The 24,554-nt window shown below is 54.7% G+C and overlaps 9 protein-coding genes across 9 annotated transcripts; 4 read left to right on the top strand and 5 right to left on the bottom strand.

Annotated features, from left to right (window-relative positions):
• Positions 1–501: 501 nt before the first annotated feature.
• VDBG_07564 (HET domain-containing protein) lies at positions 502–2,322 on the top strand (the record flags this gene model as incomplete). The annotated part of the gene is made up of 1 exon (XM_003002059.1): positions 502–2,322. The coding sequence occupies one exon, from the start codon at positions 502–504 to the stop codon at positions 2,320–2,322; it is 1,821 nt and encodes a 606-aa protein (XP_003002105.1).
• Positions 2,323–2,715: 393 nt separating this feature from the next.
• On the bottom strand, positions 2,716–3,420 carry VDBG_07563 (conserved hypothetical protein; the record flags this gene model as incomplete). Its single annotated transcript, XM_003002058.1, has 2 exons — positions 2,716–2,987; positions 3,048–3,420. 2 exons carry the CDS (start codon positions 3,418–3,420, stop codon positions 2,716–2,718), a joined length of 645 nt encoding a protein of 214 aa, XP_003002104.1.
• A 1,356-nt stretch (positions 3,421–4,776) lies between these two features.
• VDBG_07562 (ferric reductase transmembrane component 4) lies at positions 4,777–6,979 on the top strand (the record flags this gene model as incomplete). Its single annotated transcript, XM_003002057.1, has 2 exons — positions 4,777–5,222; positions 5,278–6,979. The coding sequence occupies 2 exons, from the start codon at positions 4,777–4,779 to the stop codon at positions 6,977–6,979; spliced, it is 2,148 nt and encodes a 715-aa protein (XP_003002103.1).
• Positions 6,980–8,476: 1,497 nt separating this feature from the next.
• Positions 8,477–10,225, top strand: VDBG_07561 (proton myo-inositol cotransporter; the record flags this gene model as incomplete). Its single annotated transcript, XM_003002056.1, has 3 exons — positions 8,477–8,706; positions 8,773–9,732; positions 9,796–10,225. 3 exons carry the CDS (start codon positions 8,477–8,479, stop codon positions 10,223–10,225), a joined length of 1,620 nt encoding a protein of 539 aa, XP_003002102.1.
• A 123-nt stretch (positions 10,226–10,348) lies between these two features.
• Positions 10,349–12,095, bottom strand: VDBG_07560 (conserved hypothetical protein; the record flags this gene model as incomplete). Its single annotated transcript, XM_003002055.1, has 2 exons — positions 10,349–11,385; positions 11,627–12,095. The coding sequence occupies 2 exons, from the start codon at positions 12,093–12,095 to the stop codon at positions 10,349–10,351; spliced, it is 1,506 nt and encodes a 501-aa protein (XP_003002101.1).
• A 1,036-nt stretch (positions 12,096–13,131) lies between these two features.
• Positions 13,132–15,733, bottom strand: VDBG_07559 (thermostable beta-glucosidase B; the record flags this gene model as incomplete). The annotated part of the gene is made up of 3 exons (XM_003002054.1): positions 13,132–14,783; positions 14,857–15,595; positions 15,668–15,733. The coding sequence occupies 3 exons, from the start codon at positions 15,731–15,733 to the stop codon at positions 13,132–13,134; spliced, it is 2,457 nt and encodes an 818-aa protein (XP_003002100.1).
• Positions 15,734–18,617: 2,884 nt separating this feature from the next.
• VDBG_07558 (conserved hypothetical protein) lies at positions 18,618–20,272 on the top strand (the record flags this gene model as incomplete). Its single annotated transcript, XM_003002053.1, has 3 exons — positions 18,618–18,971; positions 19,021–19,230; positions 19,286–20,272. The coding sequence occupies 3 exons, from the start codon at positions 18,618–18,620 to the stop codon at positions 20,270–20,272; spliced, it is 1,551 nt and encodes a 516-aa protein (XP_003002099.1).
• A 381-nt stretch (positions 20,273–20,653) lies between these two features.
• Positions 20,654–21,398, bottom strand: VDBG_07557 (cutinase-2; the record flags this gene model as incomplete). The annotated part of the gene is made up of 2 exons (XM_003002052.1): positions 20,654–21,139; positions 21,210–21,398. The coding sequence occupies 2 exons, from the start codon at positions 21,396–21,398 to the stop codon at positions 20,654–20,656; spliced, it is 675 nt and encodes a 224-aa protein (XP_003002098.1).
• Positions 21,399–22,447: 1,049 nt separating this feature from the next.
• Positions 22,448–24,274, bottom strand: VDBG_07556 (conserved hypothetical protein; the record flags this gene model as incomplete). Its single annotated transcript, XM_003002051.1, has 4 exons — positions 22,448–22,931; positions 22,990–23,051; positions 23,105–23,654; positions 23,709–24,274. 4 exons carry the CDS (start codon positions 24,272–24,274, stop codon positions 22,448–22,450), a joined length of 1,662 nt encoding a protein of 553 aa, XP_003002097.1.
• Between the last annotated feature and the right edge of the window lie 280 nt (positions 24,275–24,554).

The raw sequence follows: 24,554 nt of genomic DNA, 5'->3' as shown, positions 1-24,554 counted from the left end.
ACGGGTTGAGAGCTGTGGCCTGACTGGTGTGAAGCGGGACATGTGGAAAAATAGCTATGCCATGTCGCAGCCAGTATATTACTGTCTAAAGCCTACTGATTTAGGGCTTGGGGTTGGCCTGCATATTTCGAGACTGAAACTTTAATCCCTTACCAAAATGGCCATCAATTGACCTCCTTCGCACTGGCCACTGCTTTTGGTCGGGATATGACTTGTCATGATCTGCCACCGTATAATACAAATAATTATGGCTGTCACTTGGCTGACACAGAATGCTCTCAGACGATAGGGGACCTGTGCGACGGTGGCGCCGGATACAAATGAGCTCGCAATGGCCGCATACTAGGAATGCAGGTTATGCACAACAGGTCAGCTGATTCTTGGTGACCCATCCGCGTTTTTGGGGGGAAAAGCCGCATCGGACCTCATCACTCTTCGAGGTGCATGTTCATCAAAGGCCGATACGATTAGACTGGCGCACAAGTGGGATGATGTTCCAAGATGTATCTTCTTCACATCAAACCTCATCCTCGCGATCCTCGCACGAACCCCTCGTTCAAGTTGGAATTCTTCCAGGATAATTTCCCCCCATACGCAATTCTCTCTCACAGGTGGGGTTCATCGTCTGACGAGGTCACTTTCCAAGAGATTCAGACCGAGGATGAGGCGGCTAAGTCGAAGAAGGGTTATGCAAAGATCCAGGCTTGCTGCGCTCGAGCGTTAGACTACCACCTTCAGTATGCCTGGATCGACACATGCTGTATCGACAAGTCCAGCAGCGCAGAGCTTTCCGAAGCCATCAACTCCATGTATGCCTGGTATGAAGCCTCAACCATATGCTTTGCATATCTCGACGATGTTCCCATGGCAGGCTCAATCGAACTGCATGCTGCCAACTCGCCCTTCCGACAGAGTGCCTGGTTTACACGAGGTTGGACACTACAAGAGCTCATCGCCCCTGCTGAAGTCTACTTCATCAGCAGCACATGGAGCCGATCTTCCTTGGGATCCAAGACCTTGATGGATTCCTTACTCGAAGAGATCACAGGGGTTAAAGCTGAGATCCTGCGCAACCGCGGCAAGCTGGATGATGCCAGCGTAGGAGAGCGGATGTCGTGGGCGTCGAGACGCGTGACCACAAGGATTGAAGACGAAGCATACTGCCTGATGGGAATTTTTGGCGTTTGTATGCCGGCAATCTACGGCGAAGGCCGCAAGGCTTTTCATAGGCTACAGGACGAAATTATGAGGACGACTCCGGATCACACGATGTTCGCATGGTCCATGCCTCACGGCCTGCCCTGCCCAGAAGACATCGGCATGCTTGCACCTTCGCCTCGCATGTTCCGCGATTTCAGCGGCCGCCGGGTAGTTGACCACAAGACATTCGTCAATACATTCCCACACAGCACCAATCGCATGAAGCCTGATTATAGCATCACTAACTTTGGCCTGCACATACACCTACCATTAATGAAGCTGGACGAGTTCTTTGAGGGTTATTACCTCGCATTTTTGGCCTGCTCTCCTCTTCCGCAGGCACCTTTTCCGCAGGTAGAGACGCGGCTACTCCAGTTCGTTGCTATCATTCTGCGGCCTAGGACTGACCGACCAGACGGACATTTCTACCGGACTCGACTCGGAACGATTTCCCTCCCGTACTTCACCATCTCAAAGAGGCAAGCAGACAACATGGACAGCATGATGTTATGGATCTCAGTGGGAAGCAGCGGCATGCCTCGCGCGAGGATCGGGGCTACGCTTAGCTCAAGGAAGACAACGCCCGGCATAGTCACCTGTCTGTACTCGACAGACCCCAGGACTCTGCCCATTTTCCAACCACATCATGCTGTAGAACAAAGACCGACGCTTGTCAAGCCGACTGATCCGGTCCACGATGAGCATCTGCGCCTTCTTCGGACCACGGCTCACAGCTACACATCAATGATTCACGGCATGTATGACGTTCGGGAAGATCACATGCAATGCGTGCTGGATTTCTATCCTGATGGCTACATTGTCCTGACCATCCCGCCAAGTCTGTATCCTGGGCAGCACCGTCATGTACTCGTTGCGGTAGGTGTTCGTGATGGACGTCTATGGATGGCACAAGAGCCTACGCCACCAGATTTTGACTTTGCGGCAACATCCTCTCCTGAAGCGTACGCCAGATTTGATTGCTATAATGGCAATTCAGTCTGGTATACCGCGCCTCACTTGGTGCAAATCACAGCGCCTCAAGTCAGCGGCTTCGAAGACCCGCGAGCTCAGGTCGTCGTGGGTAATGTTTCGATTGCGATTCACATTCGACTCTCCATATGACAAGCAGCATGTTTCTTCTGCATAGCAATTTGAGAGATACCATTCCCAGCTTCAAATACTTTTCAAAAACGGCATGATTCTATCCAGCATCCATCCTTGAGCCATCGTATCTGTGACGCCATGGTCGGACGTAGGATTCACAGCAGACAAAGAACTCACAACGCCTTGAGGGCATGCCTTTACCCAGCGCTCTAGAAGTTCCTCCTTGTCCACCGTCGGCGACACGAGCTCATCCTTCCCGGCAGGCATCAGCAGTACAGGCCTATCGAACCTGCCGAACGTCGTATCAAGTGTGTCGTCTTGTATGTCTGAAGAAAAGAAGTCGTCATCGCCTCTGCAGCTAATGTTAGCCTTCCATTCCAATCTGTTCAAGCCATGTGCCGTTGGCCCGGTCTACACATACCCTTTGGCGGCAAGTGAGTTCCACCGGTATGCTGTCACCGGGGATGAAAAGACGGGAGGGATTGAATCCCGAGGCATGGCGTCCTCATGTCTCCCCTGGGCGATCATCCTTTTCGCCGTAGCAATGGTGGCTTCGAGGTAGTCTACAGGCATGCTCATGCTTGCCGTCTCGCGGTCAGACACCGGAGATTGCAGTATGTACCCGTCCACGGGAGGAGTATCATATTTGACACGGTTCGTGTACTCGATGCAATCCTGGCAGCCTGTTCCTCAAATCGTTAGTCAAATTTCTTCAGACTGGCTCGGAGTATTGGGTGGCCTACCAGTAGAGACTCCCATTAGCACCATCTTGTTTTTTCCGAGGCTGCGCAGATAAGTGACGAGAGCCCTGATATCCTCGACATCGTTGGCAATGCTGGAAAACCCGAAGCCGGAGTATGAGCTCCGCATGCGGAACTCCCAGACGGAGTAGTCCAGCTCTGAGGCATCAGCGAGTCCCTGAGCCAGACTTCTTGGGGTCCGGCTGGTGTGTGGGCCGCCCGTGAGGCCGCCGATGAATATCAATGCATTCGAGGAGGCCTTCAATCCAATTTCATAGGCACAGGAGTCCGGAGTAGGTGACTGAAAGGGGTGGACGATGACTGCAAAGGGCTTGGTGCTCCCATGGTTGCTCGTTTGAGAGCTATCATTGGCCATGTTGAAGATCTGGCAGGCCTTGCCTGGATATTGGAGTAAATTTTGAGAAGGAATGCCGTCCTCATCACTTTATATATGCCAGGATTCTTCCTCGTCAGGACGCTCGTGGCCCCAACAGACAGGCGATCCTTCGAAACGCTCACATTAATACGAATACGAATCGCCAAGACAGATGAGGACTTTGTCCCAGCCCTGGTCGCCGCAGCATAGGCTGAAAGGTCCCATCAGCAAAGGCAGATCCATTCTGGCAAACCTTTGAGTACAAAAATCGGTAACTCGCCTGCGGGTCAGACATTGCCATGGCATCCCATCTTTGGTGGGCGCGGTACGCGGTCCCGTTATGACCGTCTTTAGACACTGGCAGGGGATACCCTCTAGCTGCAGTGTAAAAACTCGGAAGAAGACTTACGGCTTTCAAGGACAAGCTTTTCTGTATCTCGAAATCGGGCCTTGTTTGCTAGATGATTCATGATCTCTAGTTCTATGGTGAACTTCACTATAACTGTAGCGAACTCATGTAAGAGTAGTCGTAGGATTCGAATCATGGTCGACTTTAATATACGATTTTATAACGAGCTGCTTGTATTCTAGGTCAGTAGATTGTCACCCTTGAGCTTCCATCCAGTAGAGAGGCTGAGGTCTGGTAGCATTCTGCTAGAGATACCTTGATGGCCAGCGTCTGGATCGAACTCAGCCATTTGAGCTTTTGGTTCCCGACTCTGCAAACCCTATGCGCCGTCATGATGCGCCGTGCCATACTCTCCTACGAATCAGAAACTCCTTGAGCAATTGATGCTGCAGGTTCAGCGCATGAAAAATCACTGAGCGTCACGGAGATGTGGAGTTCCAACGGCAGAAAGGCTGGTGGCTGAGGGGTGAAGTGAGACAACGCGATGGGCGATGGCGCTAGATTGAGCAAGTTTACGCCGACTGACGCTAAGGGCCCTCCGCCCAGCGCAGTGATTGGCCTCTGGTGCTGACTGTACACTGGGCGGCTCGCGCCTGCCTGCACCGGGGCCAGCCTCAACCCTCGGTCGATTTGTCGACGTGAGAGACAATCCCTCGACTTGACATCTACATCCTACGATATTCATCCTTCAGAGGCACGTTTCCGACCAGGCGCAGAACGTGACTTCATGCGACCGACGCCGGGGCACTTGCGCCCTCCGTCAACGAACAGACACTGCCGGGTCACTTCAGACGACGCCACTCATGGCCCCACAGGCATCAGCCCGGAAAGGGGCAGTCTCTAGCTTGGCTTTCGCCTTCGCCATTTCATGCCAACTTGTCGGGCATGCTGTTGCCCATGGCCATGGGAAAGAGTCGGCCCATGGTCTCATTGGTTATGGCATCCACATGTACGATCCTCCGTGTGCATTCGCCTGCCGGGACGCCATTGCCCCGCACCGCCTCAATTGCTCGACGGTTGAGCCGAAGCCCAGAGAGAGGCGACACGGCGGCCACGAGTCCAAGTTCAGGACAACGCCCGCGTGTTTTGCGACGGACGATTCCTATCTCGAGTCACTGGCTTGGTGCATTCAGGCTCGCTGCGATGAGCTAGAGACCTGGGCCATCGACAAGTTCTGGGCGTCCGATGTCATCTGGAATCAGGCCGAGCACCGTGAGACGCCAAGACTCGGCTTCCATGACGCCCTTTCCCAGGCCAGAAAGGCACCAAGCGAGGAGATGGAAGAGCATGAGGATTTGACTGGTGCGAAACTCGTTCCTGACAAGGACTGGGACAGGACCTTTGCCATGGTGAGGACGTTTGCTCGTGTAGAGACGTCCAATTCCAAGTACGGGTATGGCTATCGAGATGCCTTTCTGAGCATCACAGCACACTGACCAAAGCTGCAGAATCATCGTTGTCCTTACGGCCGTCCTGTTTCCCATCTTCATTGCTCTGTCTAGCAGCATCGCAAGCTCTACCAAACTCGAGGCATTTGTCCTGACTAAACTCATCTATCCCCCGCTCTGGGGCCAGCGCCACCTGGTCCCTCTTCCCCTCGATGTTGGACTTCTCCCAACCAGGGGCCAGATGGCCTTCATCAGCTTCCAGCTCCTCCTCAACTTCGCCCTCTCTATATTTGGATATAGCTCTGTCGGTTCAGCCTGGTCGGTGGACAAAGTCCGGAAACTGGAGTTCTTCGCGAACCGCGTCGGCATCCTCTCCTTTGCCAACCTCGCTGTCGCCATCCTCTACGCCACCCGCAACAACCCCCTCGTCAGGATCACAGGCTGGTCGTACAGCTCTTTTCTCCTGTATCACCGCTGGACGGCATACCTGTGCGTCCTCCAGGCCCTGCTCCACTCAGGTATCTGGCTCGCCCTCCACATCCACGTCCTTCCCAAGAAGTTTGCCCAGGCCTATTGGACCATCGGCACTCTGTCCATGGTGGCATGGTGTCTCATGATTCCGCTGTCTGTGCTCTTTGTACGCCGGCGGTACTACGAGTTCTTCCTCAACATGCACGTCCTTCTGGCGTCGTTGTCTGTCGCTGGGTGCTACTACCACATCTACTTCAAGTTCAGCCACGCCTACGGCTATGAAAACTGGATCTATCTCGCCTCTCTCATCTGGGTGGTGGAGCGTCTCGTCCGTCTCGCAAAGCTGGCCAAGAATGGTATCCGCCGCGCCGCCATAACCGTCATTGACGACGAGTACATATCCGTCACGGTTCCCGGCGTCAAAGCGACGGGCTACGCCTATCTGTATTTCCCCTCCCTCAGCTGGCGTGTCTGGGAGAACCACCCCTTCTCCATCTCGTCCTCGATACAAGACAGCACGGCCCTCGACTACGCACCCGACGCCGAGGGAGATCTCCCCTTCGAGCTCGTAGGCTCCGACTCGGAAGCAAGCGCCGATCTCGAGAAGGAACGCGCCAACGATTTTGACGACACCTCGCACGAGCAGCGTGCCCTCCATCCAGACAACATTCCGCTGACGCCCGTCACCCCCCAGACGCCTCACTCTGGCACGGCGCTCCTCACCCACGAAGAGCAAGACGATGACGAGATGGACCATGATGAGCGACCAAAGAATACATCGCCGATACCCTGCCTCACGTTCCTCATCCGTCGGGAAAAGGGCCTGACGGCAAGACTCGCCACCGCCTTGTCTTTACCCGTGCTTGTCGAGACGGCACCTCCACCGTTGTCGCTCAATCGCTACGCTACAGACCCGCATGTCGTCTGCGTGATTGGCGGCGCAGGCATCACGGCCGTCAACCCACTCCTCGCGGCACGCTCGAGATTGCCACATGCTCGGACGGCGCTGTACTGGGCGTGCCGGTCATCGGCTTTGGTGACGCACGTTGGTGTCGACAAGTTGACGGGGCCGGGGCTGGACGTAAATGTCCGCGTCGGAGCAAGGTGGGATGTGAGAGAGGTGCTTGGGCAGGAAACATCTAGAAGGGGGGGAGACATCGTGGTAGTCGTCAGTGGCCCAGCGGGTATGGCGGATGAGGTTCGGAGGGTGATTGTTGACATCAATCGGGGGCGAAGGAGGAGAGGTGTCTCGGGGGTGGTCAGGTTGGTGGAGGAGTGCTTCAGTTGGTGATTGTAATATTAATGAGAGACATATATAATGGTAGATGGACAACGGCGCAATTCGGATCATTTTTCTCACTTGGACGCTGGCAGGCGACCTGGCTTACCTTGATGTCCACCTCATGACCGCTCACTGCCAAAGACGACTTAGACCACTTCTCTGACAACCCTACGAAACATGACTAGATGCGGATCGGGTAATAAGCTCTTTCGATATCGATACCCGGTCACCTCATTTCATCATCACCAGTGCCAGACCCCGGCTCATAGATCTGACTCGAGGCTACAGCGGTTGAAGATTTGGTTGATGCATGACGCGAGTCGCATGCACGCAGAAGGGAAGAGCAGACGCGGTAATAAGACATTGGCAGGTCCCCGAACTTATTGTCTCAGCGAACGGGTTACCGATCTCCCACCATAGCAGCCACATGGATTGGTCCCGTCGTACGAGATCGCGCATTAAAGTAAGAATGGCTGGCGTACGACTTGGGGAGACTCATTGTACCCATGCTTCGTTACGGGTGCTGAGCAGAGAGGAAACACAGACCAGTCTCGGCTCCCAGGATCGGCGTTTGGTGGCGGCGCGGAGTGAGACAAGCGCAGGCATTGTTACGCTCGAGGACAATAGCTGCTCAGCGTAGGTGTGCATCTCCCAAAACCTTGAAGCATCACCTTTCACGTGAATAACCTTCATTATCTCTTTCCCTTACCTCGTGCAAATGGCTGAGTCTTTGGACACACTTCCACATGCTCATCAAGATCGACATACCGAGGTCTTGGCTCATCGGCCACACACCAACTGCAGCAAAACGCGAGACATCAGGGCACGTCGAGAAAAGGTTCAAACTGCCCGCATGCCAATCTGTCCCAGTGCGGCCATGATTGGCCGCCCCCAAGGCCAGATCACGGCTCCAAATGAGGGGTCAAGCACAGCATCGCCGTGAACCAAGACCCCTGCCGCTCCCCTGGTAGTCCCATGTAGTGTAACTTTATTCGAGCGTCAACACTGGCCCCTTGGCCCTGTGCCAAGCCTCTGAAAGCGGCATGCCTATGGGCCCTTTGCTGAGGCTAGACCTCCCATAGGACAGGCACAGGGCCGCCATGAGGAACACGGGCGGATGGCAAACTTGTCTTGGGTTATGGGGGAGGCTAGCGGGCGGTGCACCCTACCACATGTAGAGATGCCTGCCCAGCTCAAGCTTGGCATGCTCTCCTGGTCACACAGGAGAGGGTCCCCATGAACATGTGCACGCATGCCCCCCCTCTTGAGCAAGGGCAACATAAAGCAACAACTTGGTCTCGCCTCTCTTCCCAATTGTGCCCAATGGCGTTGACCTTCTGACTGGCTGTGTTGCTGTGTTGTCTCGAACATCATTCTTGGATTTGGGCGTGACTTTTAAGGATTTCACTGCATACCTACCTCAGGGTCGCCTGCAGGCTGGTCACATCCTTTGTTGCTCCATTTCCTCAACGGCGCGCGAACGACGTGCCCGCAACCCTATTCGCGATGGAGGACAAGAAAGTCGCCGCCGTCGAACAGTTCGACAAGGTTGCAAGTAATGGCAGTGTCTTGACGGCACCGCCCGAAACGAATGAGTTCACACACCTCAAGCTTCGACAATCTCTCTGGAAATGGCGTCGCATTGTCTTCTATTGCATGGGTATGACCTCTGCCATCCTCATGTACGGATATGACTATGTTATCGTTGGCACAGTCTCCGCCATGCCCAGTTTTCAGTCAGTTCATCCTTCGTGCCCAGTACCAACTGACTACAGCACCAAACATGCTGACGAACAATGCAGAAAGGACTTTGGCTACCAGCTCGACGGTGAATGGATCCTTCCTTCTCTATGGCTCGGCCTCTGGAACTTTGCCTCACCGGGCTGCTCCATGATCGGCGCTCTCGCTGGCGGCCTCTTTCAAGACCGCTATGGTCGCCGCGGGTCCCTTGCCGTCGGCTCCTTCCTGTCGGCCATCGGCGTCGCTGTCTGCTTCGTCTCGTACCTATCGGGGAATATAGACACCCGACGCGGCCTCTTCCTCGCCGGCAAGGGATTCCAGGGCGGCGCCATCGGCATGGTCATGGCCACGACGCAGACGTACATGTCGGAGGTGCTGCCGCCGAACCTGCGCGGCCCACTGCTCGCCTTCTTCCCCATCTTCACGCTCCTCGGCCAGCTCGTCGGCGCTGGCGTCATCTACGCGTGTCTCGACCTAAGCAACGGCTACACCATTTGCTTCGCGACCCAGTGGCCCTTTTCCGCCCTGCCCATGATCATCGCCTTCTTCATCCCCGAGAGCCCGACTTACCTCATCCGCAAGGGTCAACACGACAAGGCCCTCAAGGCGCAGACGCGACTCGACGAGCCCGGCGCCGACACGCCCGCCGTGCTGGCCGTCATTCAAAAGAATATTGAGCACGAGAGGGAACAGGCGCAGGCGACGTACACTGACTCGTTCCGGAAGCCAAATCTCCGACGCACTCTGATCGTCATGTTTGCAAACTTGTTGCCGCAGCTCTTTGGCCTGACGCTGCTGTCCAAGTCGAGCTACTTCCTCCAGATTGTCGGTATGGATGACGACAAAAGTGTCATTCTGCTGATGCTCGGCATCGTCTGTGGCCTGATCACCAACATCGTCAGTATCTGGGTGCTCTCACGGGTAGGTAGGAGGAAGCTTCTGCTCATCTCGTTGAGCGTTGCCTCTGTGCTATGGGCGGGTATGGGTATCTGCGGCATCTGGTCTGGCGAAGTCGTCGTTGCGTAAGTCGAACCCCTTCTAACATTCATTATTGTGCGTCGTGACCAGGCTGACCCAGCAAACAGATATACTGCAGCGTCCATGATTGCTGTGGTGATCACCACGAGTTTGGGTGCCTGGCCCTGCTCCCACGTCGTCAGCGCCGAGACGTCGGCTTTGCATCTACGAGCCAAGGCCCAGGGCATCGGCTGGTTTACGTCGGGAGCTGGTAACTCTATCTTCGGCTTTGTGCTGCCGTACATCTTCAACCCCGATCAGGGCAACCTTCGGGCGAAGACAGGCTTCGTGTTTGCTGGCTTGTGTCTTCTCGCCGCTGGAGTTACATTCTTTGAGGTTCCAGAAATGAAAGGTCGCACCCCGGGTGAAATAGACCGCATGTTTGAGCTCGGGCTGTCTGCCAGACAGTTCAGGGCATGGCATAACCCAAGCGCAAGCTTGGACGACGGCGAGGGCGAGAAGCAAGATGGGGTCCGGGATCCAGCAACACCTGTTTAATACTCGGCTACTCCAATGATAGGCACTATCTGAATTATGATGAATTCCTTCCCCCTACGACGACGCATTCTTGATGCAACAGCCATATCTGAAACACCGCCACGTACCCTGACATGAAAGCCATCACCGTCGAATCTTCAGCAACTCCTGCCGCAAACCTGGCGACGTTACACTGGCAACCCTTCCATCCTCAAACTTGAAATCAATCTCATCGATTGGCAATCCCGCAAATCTCAGTCCATCCTGCGCGATCCACGTCTCACACTGCTTGGCAAAGATCCCAGTTTTGTTCCTTGACGAATGGCCCTCAAAGTACACCAACCAGCGGTCATCTATACCGACCGGGTAAGCCCTCGCATCAACACTGGAGAGATCTTCTCGTCCAGGAAATCCCAGCCAAGCATCGAGGACGCTGCCATTGCCGAACATCCACTCCTCAATCTTGAGCCCTGGACCATCGTCCACGACTAGAGTCAGCGAGCCGGTTTCGGAGGCGTAGGTACCACCATAGGTAGCTTCCGCCTGGGATCGCGTGACCGATTCGAGAGTTGGAATGAGGGTGCGGATCACAACATCGAGGAGGTCCCTGACGGCGGTAAATGCCTCCTGGCCAGCGGTATTGATGGAGAGACCGACACCATAAGCAGGCAAGAAAGCAACGTGCGCGGCGTAAAACGGCAGGTTTCCGGTTTTGCTATAAATCTCTATCGGGCGGCCGTCGGGTATCAGGTCGCTGGGACGATAGATCTCCCAAGGCATACCGACGGCTTCGGCAGGATTGGCAGTAAAGACGACTGGTTTGAGCCACATGGCAGTGTTGGCATGGGAGAGTTGCTCGTGGTTGAGGATGCTGCGGATGAAAGACTGCAAATCGTGTGGCGTTGAGAACATACCGCCGGTACTGTCGTAGTTAGCAAGTGGTCTAGTATACCACTCGAGGCCGCCGACGGGAATGATGCCGTTTTCGATAGCAGGCACTCTGGTGCCTGTGTTTTTGAGTTTGAGGGGTGCGGCGATACGGTCATTCAGGGCATCGGCGTAGGAGGAGGACGTAATGTTCTCGACAGCAAAGCCGAGGATTATGTAGGCAAGATTGCTGTATGCAGCGTTGGTGCCGGGCTGCCACGTAAGGTTCGAAAACTTGAGCCCATCAAAGAATTCTGCGCCCATCAGTATAGGTTACGTCAAATTGGCATGGTCTGCGGAAAGAACTTGCGTCTACGAGTGCAAGGAGTTTCGCCAATTTGGATTGCATCACAAGTCGGCAGTCCTTCGGGGGTGGGTATATTCGGGAATCCAAGCTGCGCCAGCATAAGAGGCGGGATCGTTGCGGAGATGTCATATACGAAGCCCAAGAAAATTAGTTTCATGGCTGATTCTTGTGCTGTGGGATGTTCTTACTGTCTTGGTTGACACCAGCGATCTGGCTTGCTAACATCCTCAATGTCGTGTCCTTATATTTGACGACGTTCTCCAGCTCTGGCACAAACTGCCAGACAGGCGAATCAAGATTGAGACCTTCCTCCAAAAGAAGAGACAACACGGTAAAAACTTTCGTCACAGATCCTAAACGGTAAATGGTGTCCCCATTAACTGTGTTGACGCCTGTATCGTTACGAAGCAGTGCTGTGTGGTGAAACTCGAAGAAAGTATCATCAGTTGTAGTGATCGCGATCGAGAAGGACGTTGTCGTGATGTTGAAGTCGTTTTGACAGGACTTGACGACATTTTCCAAACTTTTCTTGAGAGCTGTTGCTATTCTGTCGCTCGACCTGATCTTGGGGTTGGGCAGAACAGCGCCAGTGGGAGGGCAATGGGCGGCAACCCACGTCAGACACGACAGAGCTGCTAATGCTATCGTGACCTTCATGTTGTTTGTGGAGAGAGGCAGACCCTTGTATCCCTTCTACTCCAGATCGCGAAAGAGTCGGTCGTTTGGGAGGCTGAAAGGACGACTGCCAGAACAGCACTAAGGAGGTGAAACTTGCTTGCAGAAGTTGCAGCGGAGGATGCGGTTGCGGATGACTGATGGTAACCGATCTCTCCAGACCTGGTCACTTATATATCTACCAAGTGACTCTGAGTTTGTCAAATGTTCATCCTCCTTAAGGGCAGATTTCTCAAGGACGCGCAAGCTTAGGCGAAACAGTCCGAGTCGTCCAACTACAATGGTCCCACACGACAGCACTTGGGCTTCGCAAGTTCGGCGGCACTCACAGTGCCTAGGATTCTGGAAATCCTTCATCTAGGATTGGGAGGCTTTATGGCCGAGCACTTATTCGTCGGCTCGGTCTTCGACGCGTCACATTTAGAGGCCCAAATACGCCTTTGTGGGTTTTCTGCCCGAACTTGAATGACCAGCGCCGCGTAGCCTTTACATTATGCAGCATCAGCTTAAAGCTCCGAAGGCTTGAAGAGGATTTGGCGGGGGAGGGACTTTGTCTCAGGACAAATCCGAGAGGGGCTGTACAGCCCTTGCCTAGAGAGAGTGGAGACTTCTGAGATGCGAGCTGGCAAATGGGGGTAGGCCTGATGGTTTGCGAGGTTCGTCATCCTCGCACCTGTAATCCTGCGAATAAACCTAAATCTTGAGATCATCGAGCCTATTCCCTTAAGAACCACACTTCGCTTAGTTTAAAGGCAGGGGGTGCAAGTGAGAAGTGGCTTGCAGTCCTCGGTTCGCGCTCTTAGTTTCCTCATATATCGCTGCCTTGATCTCAATCGGCCTGCCTGGGTGTTCAGGGCAGGCAGGTGCAACAAACGGGCCGCGTACATCTTCATCAGGTTAAACTATAAATGGCCGACGACACCTGAATTCATATGCCCCGACAATCCTTCAGATCATGATTTCGTATTATTTTTTTCCTGGCGCATAGATTTACAAGAGTTGATGAACGAAAACGCACTCATGGCTTCCACTGTTTTGCCTTTAGTAGCACAACAGTGGTCTGCAGGATATCCGCTGCAGTCTCGCCTAGCGAAATGGCGTATTCACCACCTTGAATCACCCATTGCTTCGAGGCCTCATCAAACGACGCAAAGTCCTTGACTGAGACAAAAATCTCGGTTCTCTTCACCTCACCAGGCTGAAGACGCACCTTCTGGAATCCAGCCAGAGCCTTGATGGGCGTGTCGGTCGAAGCCTGCACTCTGCCAGCGTAGACCTGCACCAGCGTGGCACCCTCGACCCTTCCAATGTTCTTGACACCAACTCTGACGGCATAGCTATCGTTGTCATGCGGCGTCTTGGCCACTTCCATCGCGTCATACTCAAAACTCGTATACGAGAGACCGTGGCCAAAGGGGAAATTGACCTTGTCCTTCGTAAGGCGGTCAAAGTGGCGGTATCCCACAAAAACACCTTCTTCGTATGTCACCTTCAGCTGCCCATCGACGTACTCGCCGGGGAAGTTTCCATGCGCCGGCGCATCCTCGATCTTCCGGGGGAACGTCACAGGCAGACGGCCCTCGGGATTGACAGCACCAGTGAGCACGTCGGCGATCGAGTTGCCACACTCCTGGCCTGGGAACCATGCTTGCACGAGTCCTCGCACTTGGTCTAGCCAAGGCATGGCCACGGCGACGCCTGTCGAGTTGACGACGACCGTGTTGCGATTCGCCGCGGTCACAGCGGCGATGAGTTCATTCTGCCCACGTGGCAAGTTGAAGGAATCTTGGTCACGGCCTTCAGTTTCCCACTGGGGATCGTGACCCGTGAAGACAACTGCCAGGTCGGCTGCCTGAGCGATTCTCACAGCTTCGGCCTGGAGGTCGGCGTCATGGACTGACTCGAGGGAGAAGCCGACGCGGACGCCGCTGCGGCCTTCGAGGATCTCGAGGCCAATCTTGCGAGGAGGGTCACTCCTGATACGGAGTCGATGTTTCCTGCCGCCTTCGAAATGATGCCGGAACTCTTGCTCGGGGGCTGCCAGGAAAAGGGAGCCCATGGGGTCGCTTGAATTACCCGTCTGCTCCCAGATGAGCTTGTTATCGACATAAACCTGTGTCGGACCCAGGCCAGAGCAGGCGATGTAGTGTGAACCTGACTCAAGGGGCGTAAAGTCGGCAACGATCTCTAGGGCCCGCCACAGCGACTCTTGGGAACCGAGGGGCGAATACGCTGACAGGGTCTGGCCGTGACTCGTCTTTGAGGGTTCTGACCTGCCGTCTTCAAACAGCAGACGCGTGAAGCCTGGTTGTCCATCGAGGCCGGAAACCGCGCCGCTGCTGCCGTCCTTGTTGATCGGTGCCAAGAGACGTTCGCGGTGGGCTCCTTGCGCAAAAGAGAACTCGACACCGTCACCGAGGGCGGCACGCAAGCCGTCCCAAGGCGTCACCTTGTAGTAGGCGTTGACAGCGGCGCTGCCACCTCCGTGCGCGAGGGCGTCCTTGGCAAAGCCGATGAGCGCGACTCTCTTGCCCTTAAGTTCCTCCTTTTTCAGAGGCAGAACGCCATCGTTCTTCAGAAGCACCATCCCTCTAGCACCAGACTCTCGTATGGTTGATCTCATCTTGGGCTTGTCTGTCGACACGCCCAGCTCTTGAGGGTCTGACTCGTCTTCAAATGCCTTGAGTTTGAACGCCCACTCCAAGACCGCCCTGACTCGGTCATCGATAACGTCTTCCGTCACCTGCCCCCTTCGCCACTGCATCCTTCACGGCTTGCAGTTTTCGTATCCTCGGCGGTCCAGGCATTTCAAGGTCTAGGCCAGCATTAAGCGCCGCAGCCACGGAGTTTGTGCCGCCCCAGTCACTCATGACAAGCCCTTTCCATCCCCACTCGCCGCGCAGCACCGTTTTCAGCAGCCACTCGTGATTATCACAGTGCTGTCCGTTGACGTGATTATACGCAGTCATGACGGCCCAGGGCTTTGCTTCCCTGACGGCAATCTCGAAGGGTTTGAGGTAGATCTCCCTGAGCGTGCGCTCGCTGATGGTCTCGTCGACAGTGGTCCTCTTGGTCTCCTGTTCGTTGGCGACAAAATGCTTGATGGTGGCGCCAACACCGCGCTCCTGCAGGCCGAGAATGTACTGTGACGCCATTTTTCCAGCGAGAAAGGGGTCCTCGCTGAAGGACTCGAAGTTGCGGCCGCCAAGTGGATGGCGGTGGATGCAGACTGTCGGGCCGAGCAGGACATGAGCACGCTTGCCTCTGGCTTCAGCGGCGAGGGCGCGACCAGTCCGGCGCGCGATGAGGGGGTCGAAGGTCGCAGCGAGAGAGCAGCCAGCTGGGAAGCAGGCCGAGCGTATCAACTCATCCGTGGCCGCTGAACGGACGCCATTGGGCCCATCGACGGATTTGATGGACGAGATGCATTTTAAGGGAATGTCTGCTGATTCGGAGAAGCTCTTGCCCGCAAGCAGTGTAATCTGGTATGCAAGTCAGTGATTCACTCTCTATTGATAGCCCCGTACGAAAGGCTATGAGACTGGATGACCAACTTTCTCGTCGATCGTCAGGGTCGTGAGGACAGTCTCAACGTCCAGCTGCGAAATATAGCGGCCCATCTCGACAGCTGAAAGACGATGCGCGCAACAATGACGATGCGACAGCTGTTGGTGGTGAGCGTGACTGATCAATCAAACAGATGATGATCTTGTTCGCTCTTCATTTCCCCTCATACCATCGCTCAAAGGGCCACGAAGACCCTTAAGACATCTAACATTGTGGATGTTCCTTCCGAAGATGGTGGCCGTTCCGGCGCAAACCGTTCTGGATTCCAGCGAGAATCATAAGGTTGAAAATAGGCTGGAAGCGCGCCCCGGGTGTCGTGCAGAGAATTCTGAACCCCCCTCGGATCTCGCTTCCCGTAGTGGGTGTGCACCAAATTCTCCGCGCAATGACCCCTAACTCTGACCCACGAGCACTCCAGGAACACCAGCAACCACTGGCAATAACGTCCGACCTCTCAAATTCGGTTGGATCCTAGCTGTTCCGCAAATGTTCTGCATCTACCGTTCCGCAGTTTTGAGTTTGGATATATCATCTCCGACAAGCCCCTAATTGGGTCAAGTGGTAAGGCGATCAAGATCTACGGTTTGAGGCTCTTGGTCATGTGGCTCATAGATGAACCTTGCCGTCGAGCCGCGAAGTCTTGTCTACAGAGAGGACGAGTCACATTCTATTTGGCATGCATCTGGTGCTTAAGCTGCAATGCAAAGGGTTCATTGTCCATCATTAATATAATTTTGAGACGATACTACATGTGAAGCATCGGGCAATGCTGACGATAGGCTTGGTCAGCCCCTCCCCCGAACTCTGCCACTATTGAACCTTCAAAACATTGAGCTCTACTACACTTCGTGCTTCACTCCAGCCACTGATTCCACGTGCACATGTGACAACCATCCATCCTTGCTGGTGTCCCAGGCAGCTTGCCGAATACAGGGCCTCGGAAAGGGCAAAAGGCGAGACAGGGCTTTTGAGATTCCCCTCGCTGATGGCTTCAAAACAATTGTTTGTCCGTAGATTTCGCCAAGTCCTATCCCTTTAGGCCCGAGAACGGTCTCGTGAACTTTGGAGCCAGTAGCCAGCTAGACCGCCTACTTGAAGACTTTTGCTGATATAGCGCGATCAAGCGACGTCACATCGCTGGCCTGGAAGTTCAAATTTGACATTCTATCTTGACGTTCTCAATGAGGGGACATCCTTGACCATTGTATGCGGGCCTCAAAATAGAATCATATCACGGCTGTCCCGATTCAATCTAAACAAAACCAAAGGCACCTCTGCTGCATAGCTTGTGGCTCACAAAGCTGATGTGCTGACGGGGACATGACTCATTCACTTCTTGCACGAAATGACTGGCGCAACTCTCGGTGTAGTTATCTTCTGACTTGTGTGAAGTTTTGAAGCTCGATCCAGCGATAAAGGACTGTCGATAGGCGGGGTCAGGTTCTCGATAACGATGCATGATGACCTTGAACATCACCGCAATGTTCTATGAGCTGTTCGATGTGGGTCCGTCCATGGCAGAGACTTGAAATGATGAGATGCAGTCTTTCTCCTACTCATTAAGATGACTTGCATCGTTGGATTAATCACGGTTGCACGACATCAGTACAGTTTCAAGCAGGAAGAGGCCATCCTCCATGGAAGATAATGTAATACTGATACTGTGGCTCAGAGTCCAACTACGGTCATGATAGGAAGCAAATCTTTCATCGTCCTACTACTTTCTTTGGTTTTTCTCCTCTTTTTGATAGGTTTAGATAGTTGTATAGTTTTCCTAATCAACTTTGCAGCCGTAACTTGCCGGAGATGTGCAGACGTGAAACCTTCGGCTTTTGATGTCGGGTTGCGTAACAGCATGACGAGCAATCCAGCCAGACTCAAGAAGTCCGATCCGGCAGGTCTTTCTCAACAAGATAGAAGATGCGAACTCAAAGCCAAAGTACGGGGAGAAATCAGGCTACCATGTGGAGAATAAATGGATATAATTCAGAAATCCACTGTGGTCCTGTCAACATTGCCAGCTTCGCTGTTCGGTTGGCATCTCATTCGCGAGATTGGATCGTTATCCTACTTTAAACAATTTGAAGCTTACGCGACTCATTGACTCTCCTTTCCGTATCTAGGTACATGAAGCTCTCCATAAAACCCACTGTTATCACGTCAATTATTTCCATGGCGGTAAGCATCATCGGAAAAGATCGGACTTGGCGATATGTAGCACAGGGGAAAAGAGCCACCGTGGAGTAAGGGTTGCCGCGGTAATACGAAACATTTGATGCCTCACGACGAAGACAAAGCTTGTTGCTCGAGAGAGGGGGGCTAATTCATTGCTTGATTGGACACAAGGACCATAAAAAAGAGAATAGTTATGTTCTCGGCAATAGAGCTCCGCGCAACCACCCGTAGATCTTTCGTCTTGGTATCGCACTACGGTGGTTTTTCTGTTCTCCGTTCATAGATCAGGCGTACGTCACGTCTTTAACTCGGAAGCCAAGTCAAACATAAATGGGAGGTGGTATTGCAGATTGAGAGTCAGTCATGCCCGACTCCTCCACACCCACTGCCTGCCGCGATGGTATCATCCCACCTGAAGTCTCAACCGCCTCTTGGCCCGGTGTCATGAGGCGCTCACAATTGGTCGATCTTGATACTTCGATCCACGGTTGCAAGTCAAGATGACGGCGGGGTTGGTGCTCTGGTTGGCACTTGGCAATGGATTGGCTTTGATGATCTGGGGTATGTTGCCTTGGCACACCACTCTCCACTGCTTGGCAATTCGGTGAGACACGACGGGTATAGACGAGATGACGTCGAATATCTCAAGACCGCCTACAAATCAATTGAGTCCCGCGCAAATTTTCACTGGCCAGGTGACCTTGGGCACACAGACCTCATCTTGCGTTCTTCTTTTGCTATTCGGCACGACTTGTCATCGATATGTCCGACAACAAGGAGGCTCAGCCTCCGCATATTGGTGGAGAGGCCGCTGCCCAACCGACACCCGGGACTCAAACCCATAGCACAGAGCATCTTGAGAGTATCCCGTCACACACCGTCACGCAACAGGAGCAGGAGAAAGCAGATGCGTGTCTCGATATCAATCATGTGGCTAATCTCGGCCTTGAGAACTGGGAAGACCTTGAGAAAAAGGTTGTCCGCAGATTGGATATGACCATGCTGCCTCAGCTTTGGATTCTCTACATGTTCAACTATCTCAATAGGGTCAATATTGCACAGGCTCGACTGAACACCTTCGATGAGGACCTTGGCCTGGAAGATGGAGATTACCAAGTAGGTCAGATCTGAAAGAATTCACGACGATTAAACTGACAATTCCCAGACGGCCGTGGCTATCCTAACTGTGGGATACATGTTAGCTCAGCTGCCATCCAACATGTTGATCACCCGTGTTCGCCCGGCTGTTTACCTTCCCACCGCCGCCATGTTGTGGTCTGCCATTTCTGCCGCAACGGCAGGGTGCACCAGCGCTGGGGGCCTTCTAGGTGTCCAATTTGTTCTCGGAATCATTGAGGCACCTCTGTTCCCAGGTGTAAGTCTTCCCAGGACTTGACACCGCCAACCTCTCCGCTGATACATTGATTTAGGCCGTGTTCCTCATGTCTTGCTGGTACACTCGTCGAGAATTGGCCTTGCGTACCGCTCTACTGTACTCTGGGTTAGTCCTCGCGCAGGCCTTCTCCGGTCTTATTGCTGCAGGGGTTTTTGCAGGACTTGACGGTGCCATGAACCTCGCCGGATGGCAGTGGCTTTTCATCCTCGAAGGTGCCGCCAGCGCCTTCTTTGCCTTAACAGCGTTCTTCATTCTCCCGAACTACCCACAGTCTGAGAATGGCAGCGCCATGTGGTCGATGACTTCGGATATGCGCAAGGTCGCCGTCGCTCGCATCCTTGACGACCGTGTTGAAAAGTCAGAAGGCTTGAGCGTCTGGCACGGCCTCAAACTCGCCGTAACAGATGTCAAGTGTTACATCTTCATCTTCATGAACATCTTCATCACCTCGTCGTACGGATTTAATAACTTTTTCCCCACCATGGTCAGGGGCTTTAACCTCGGTTCTGACAACGTCTCACTGCTCCTGACCGCTCCTCCCTACGTCTGGGGCACGATAGTCTCGTTCCTTGTTGCATGGAACTCGGACCGGAAACGCGAGCGTGGGTTCCACATCATGGCCAACCTCTGCTGTTCTATCACTGGCTTTATCATCACTGTCGCCACGGTCAACACGGCGGCGCGGTACACAGCAGCCTTTCTCTATACCTCTGGCAGCTTCTCCGCAAACGCCCTGGTCTACACCTGGGCTGTGTCCTCGCTTGGGCAGACACCAGAAAAGCGGGCGGCGGGTGGTGCGATTGTCAACATCTGCGGACATATTGGCAACGTCATTTCTCCGTACTTCTTCCCTGATAGAGATGCACCGCGCTTCACCATGGCCATGATCTTACAAATCGTATTTGCATCGCTCGCTCTGACGATGGCTGGCGTCTCCAAGATGTATCTGAGGAAGCAGAACAGCAAGCTGCGCGAGTCGGCCGAGAGGCTTGGCAGGGCTTACAACCCTTTCACCACGTAGTAGCATCAACGTTCATAAGATTTAGCGGAAGCCAAAATAGACATGGCTCCCGAATACTAGAGGATTACGGCAGTACGACGCTCTACAAAACCTTTAAAAGTTCCAGCGCCAGGCAATGTATCATCCGTCTTCCTTTTATGATGTCAGTACTCTGCGCCATGGAAGCGTAATGTGGCACGCAAGGAATCATGGGTTTCGTAGATTAGGAAGGGCAAGCCTCCTGTGAACTCTGCCAACGTCAAGATGATATTGAGCCTTCTCCCCAATGGTCATAGAATGTATTCAAAGTATGTACATGAAGCACTGGCCCTGGAGGTCGTGGCCGTGCAAACCCTCTACATCTTGTTGTCCAGTATTTATCCAAGACAGCCATCATCCCGGCTAGGCCCCGATCCTCTGAATCAAAAACTGCGGCGCCGGCCCAGCAGCGTCGCCCGCATACCCGAAATGCGCCGGTCCAACCATCAACGACCCACGACAGACCATGTCCCCAGCCCGGCAGAAGACCCTCGTCCTCTCGACCGGGAACCCCGGCACGCGGCCCCCGGTCTGCGCGTTGCGCGTGTACCCGAACAGAACGACGCCCTGTACCTGGCTCTTCGTCCGCTGTGACGCACCGCCCAGCGCACCGGCCATGACGGCCGACCCCTGGCTGTAGCCGCCCGTGACGACGCGGGCGGACGGGCACTTGGAGGCCGCGAGGTCGAGCAGGCGGCGGGCCTCGGCGATGGCGGCGCCGGACGCACCGGCAGGCTGGAGGTTCGAGAGGAGGTCTGCGCGGTAGGCGCCGCCGACGCCCTGGACCCAGACGGCATTGCGGTATTGGGCTTCCAGGACGCGTGCCACGGCGGGGCCAGCGGATGTGCCCTTGTTCTCCTTGTCAGCTCTTCTCGTGATGACCATGGAGCAACAAGGCTGCTGTTTGTGTGGAGCTCACCATGTTGCCGGGCTCGCCGGTAGCGCGGGCATAGATGAAGATCACGCGGGGGCAAGCGGCGGAGGAGCCGCGCTCGAGGTCATTTCGGCTGGAGAACTGGCGGGCCTCGAGCGCACGAGGTTGCTCATCGCTGACCGGAAGGGCCGAAGCCAGGGCCGTGAATAGCGACAAGAGTGTGTAGAACTTCATTTTGAGGTTTAAATCTTCAAAAACGAGCCGAAATGGACAGGACTGAGCTCAGAGAGGCTAGCGACTGGGTATGTGGCGCCTGGCCAAAGATAGTGGTAGAATGAACGTGTGAAGAGACCGAGCCTCTGAGACCGAGAGAATCTCTCAGGTCGAGGCCGTCCAGGCCATCATACTTATGTCCCCACGACATCGCGAAAAGCGAACACGAACAGGGTGCCCCAACGCTCGAGATCCGAGCGCAGCTGCCATGACGCTGTCACATATCTTGACAGACTTGACAGACGTCGAAATCAACCTAGAGGAGACATGGGAAAAGCAAGGACGACTCCCGACCGCGCGCACGCGAATCGGGCTATGTGCCCCATCAACAAATTGGGTCATCTGTAGGGCACGGTCAATCAAATTGACTTGCTCGCCGACAGAGGGGCCTGGATCCTCTACAGGCTTGTCTCTTCCTGCTATTCAGCCTCCTCCGCCGCGTCTGACAGTACTTATTATACAGAAGCCGCAACAAAGGCGCGAGTCAATCTAGTCTCTATCGAGAAACGTCACACCAAAGATGGGATGGCAGGCTTCGTGGCACATGATTCACGGCTGGCTAGCTCGATGGAAGAGACCGATCGACTACGTCCGTGCTGCTGTAGAACGTCACTTTGGGTTGCCAACCTGCGCACGGTTCGCTGCAACACAAGGTGCTGCGTTTCAGGTATCAGGACATGGCTCCCGACGTGGATGAAGTTGCGAGAGTTTCTTTTGGAGAGCGGCGCATTGCCGGATTTGGGCGTGTCGATGGCGACGTGCTGCATCCTGTGATGCTGACGGGTGTCGCCCGGCATCTTCGTATCCCCGTGCAAAGCAGCACCCACGGACCATATGGTTTACGCTCAGAACATCAGGAATTCATCCCAGCCCCCATGGCCACGACCGCGTCTCGATCAAAACAGTCTTCTCTGGGTATTCACGCTTTTCAGTCTTAACTTCGTACACACACATGTTGAACACGGCAATCAACACACTTTTGCCACACATAGATCGGCATCCCATGCTCCTTACTCCAATCCACCAAACACAGAAGGAAAGTCGTAATCAGTATACGCATTTAGCTGCAGATCGAATGGATCCAGCGGCATCATGATGTCTGGGTCTTCAAAAGGCACAGCCAAGCCCGCGGCGTTGGCCTGGTGCGTCGGCACGACGTGAACCGACCCGTAGTGCATGCTGCCGTCGTCCTGCGGGGTGTAACTGCCGGCAAACGGCGTGCCGTACACCTGGGGCGGTGGCGGCATGTTGGGCGTGTTCAACGGGTGCCAGTTGGCACTCGTTTGTGAAGGTGTCTGCTGCTGCTGCTGGGGCGGCGGCGGCGGCGGCGGCAGCGGCTGTTGAGGCGGCGGAAGCTCTGCATCGAATGACGGCGTCGGAGCCGCAGCACGAGACTCGGGCGAGGTCGAATCGACAGGGTCGTCGGCCGGATCGATCTTATCGGGGGCGAAGACATACTTTGAGTGGAAGTGAACCTGTCGATCGTTGGGGCCGCTGGGGCTGGGCATACTGTTAGAAGATGGCCTACTCGTGGAGGGGGAGAGGAACTCACGGTGAGACTGATGGGCGGCTGCGCAAGCCCAACGTCGGCACAAGTCTCTGTATGTCGGCAATCTATGATAGTCAGCCAGGACCCCCTTGCAGCAGTCAGACAGCAGTCCACTTACGCAAGGCCGGAGCCAGGTATATGTCTCCTGGATGCGCCTCGCCATGCACAGCGCCTCCATCAGTTTGCCTTTGATGCTCACAAGACTGTGCTCGCCATGCTCCGGCAGCAGCCAGTACGCATGCTCCACGACCTTGACGCATTGATACAGAGTGATGGTGAGCGTCGGGCTGTCGATCAGACGGTGGGCGTCAAGATGGTACACCTGCGACCACATGTCACAGAGCTTGACGGCGCTTTCAATGCATGTTTGTTGGCAGTAGGCGATGTACTCCTGCGATGTGGCAGCCATGGCCTCCGGCGAGACCGTCTCCTTCATCCCCGGCACGAGGAACCGGTGCAGGTCACACCGACACAGAATGAGGGTTGAGTGCAGGATGATGTAGGCTGTCGAGTCGCGCGAGTGGCACATGAACATGAGCCTACTTGGTGTGAGTTGCAACTCTTCGGGAAGGTTCTCTCTGAAGGTTTGCAGCTCGCGGTCGAGGGACAGGAGCTCCTCTTTGGTGTTGGAGGGGCTGGTGCCACTTCGAATGACTCGTTTCGTATATCTGCGCAAGTCAGTCATGTGCAGCGCCACATAAAAGATGGATAGGGCTGCTCACCTGAGGATCCTGTCCCGTAGGTCCATCAACCTCATGCGATACGCGATAGCATTCATGTCGGCACCGGAGCTGTCTCCCTTCTCGTGCAAGTACTGCGACCTCGACGCAAGTCCTCGCTGGAAGTAGTAGTCGTTGCTCGGCAGCCGGATGTGCAGCCGGTGTGTCGGGCACACGGCCAAGTCTTCGATGCCACTCGAGAAGATCTTATCGAGAAAATAGATCCCCCACATCAGACGTCGCAGACACTCTCGCCGTACGGGCTCGACAGATGGTCGCTCATAATTGAGCCGCTTTGTGAAGGCCATGCGCGCCGCGACGGAAAGCAACGTCCAGACGTCCTCGGTGAACTGCGACGTGAAGCCAAACCTGATGTACAGCACCATGGTCTGCAGCTCGGCGACGGTCGTCGTCCCCAGGTTCGTCAGCATGCCCTTGCGCACCTCCCGCATCCAGGCATGGGGCACTGAGTCGTCATCCTCCTGCGCCGGTCCTATGAGCCGTAGACCCGCAGCGCAGACGGCCTTGAGCAGCTCGTTGTCGACCTTGCCTTGATTCCAGTCCGCCATCAGGGAGGCCTTGTGCAGGAATGGGCAGTCTACGAGGTCCGTCTTTTCAAAGTAGGCATCCAGGCACTGACGGATGATGTCCTTTCTGTCGAGGTCGAAGACTCTCGGCCGGTCGAGCAGGGCCTCATAGCGCACCGCCTCACTCGTGAAGCTGCCACGGCTTCCCGGCGTTGGGACGGAGCGTCCATCGGTGACGGCGCTAGGACTGGTCACAAGTCCGGCTGGATGTCTCGTAACAGCCGACGCCGATGCCGACGACAACGTGTGCCCGTGTCCAATG

The sequence above is a fragment of the Verticillium alfalfae genome, genomic scaffold (genome assembly GCF_000150825.1).
Source record: "Verticillium alfalfae VaMs.102 supercont1.10 genomic scaffold, whole genome shotgun sequence".
Classification (NCBI taxonomy): Eukaryota; Fungi; Ascomycota; class Sordariomycetes; order Glomerellales; family Plectosphaerellaceae; genus Verticillium; species Verticillium alfalfae.
This window is presented reverse-complemented; position numbering and strand designations above follow the sequence as displayed.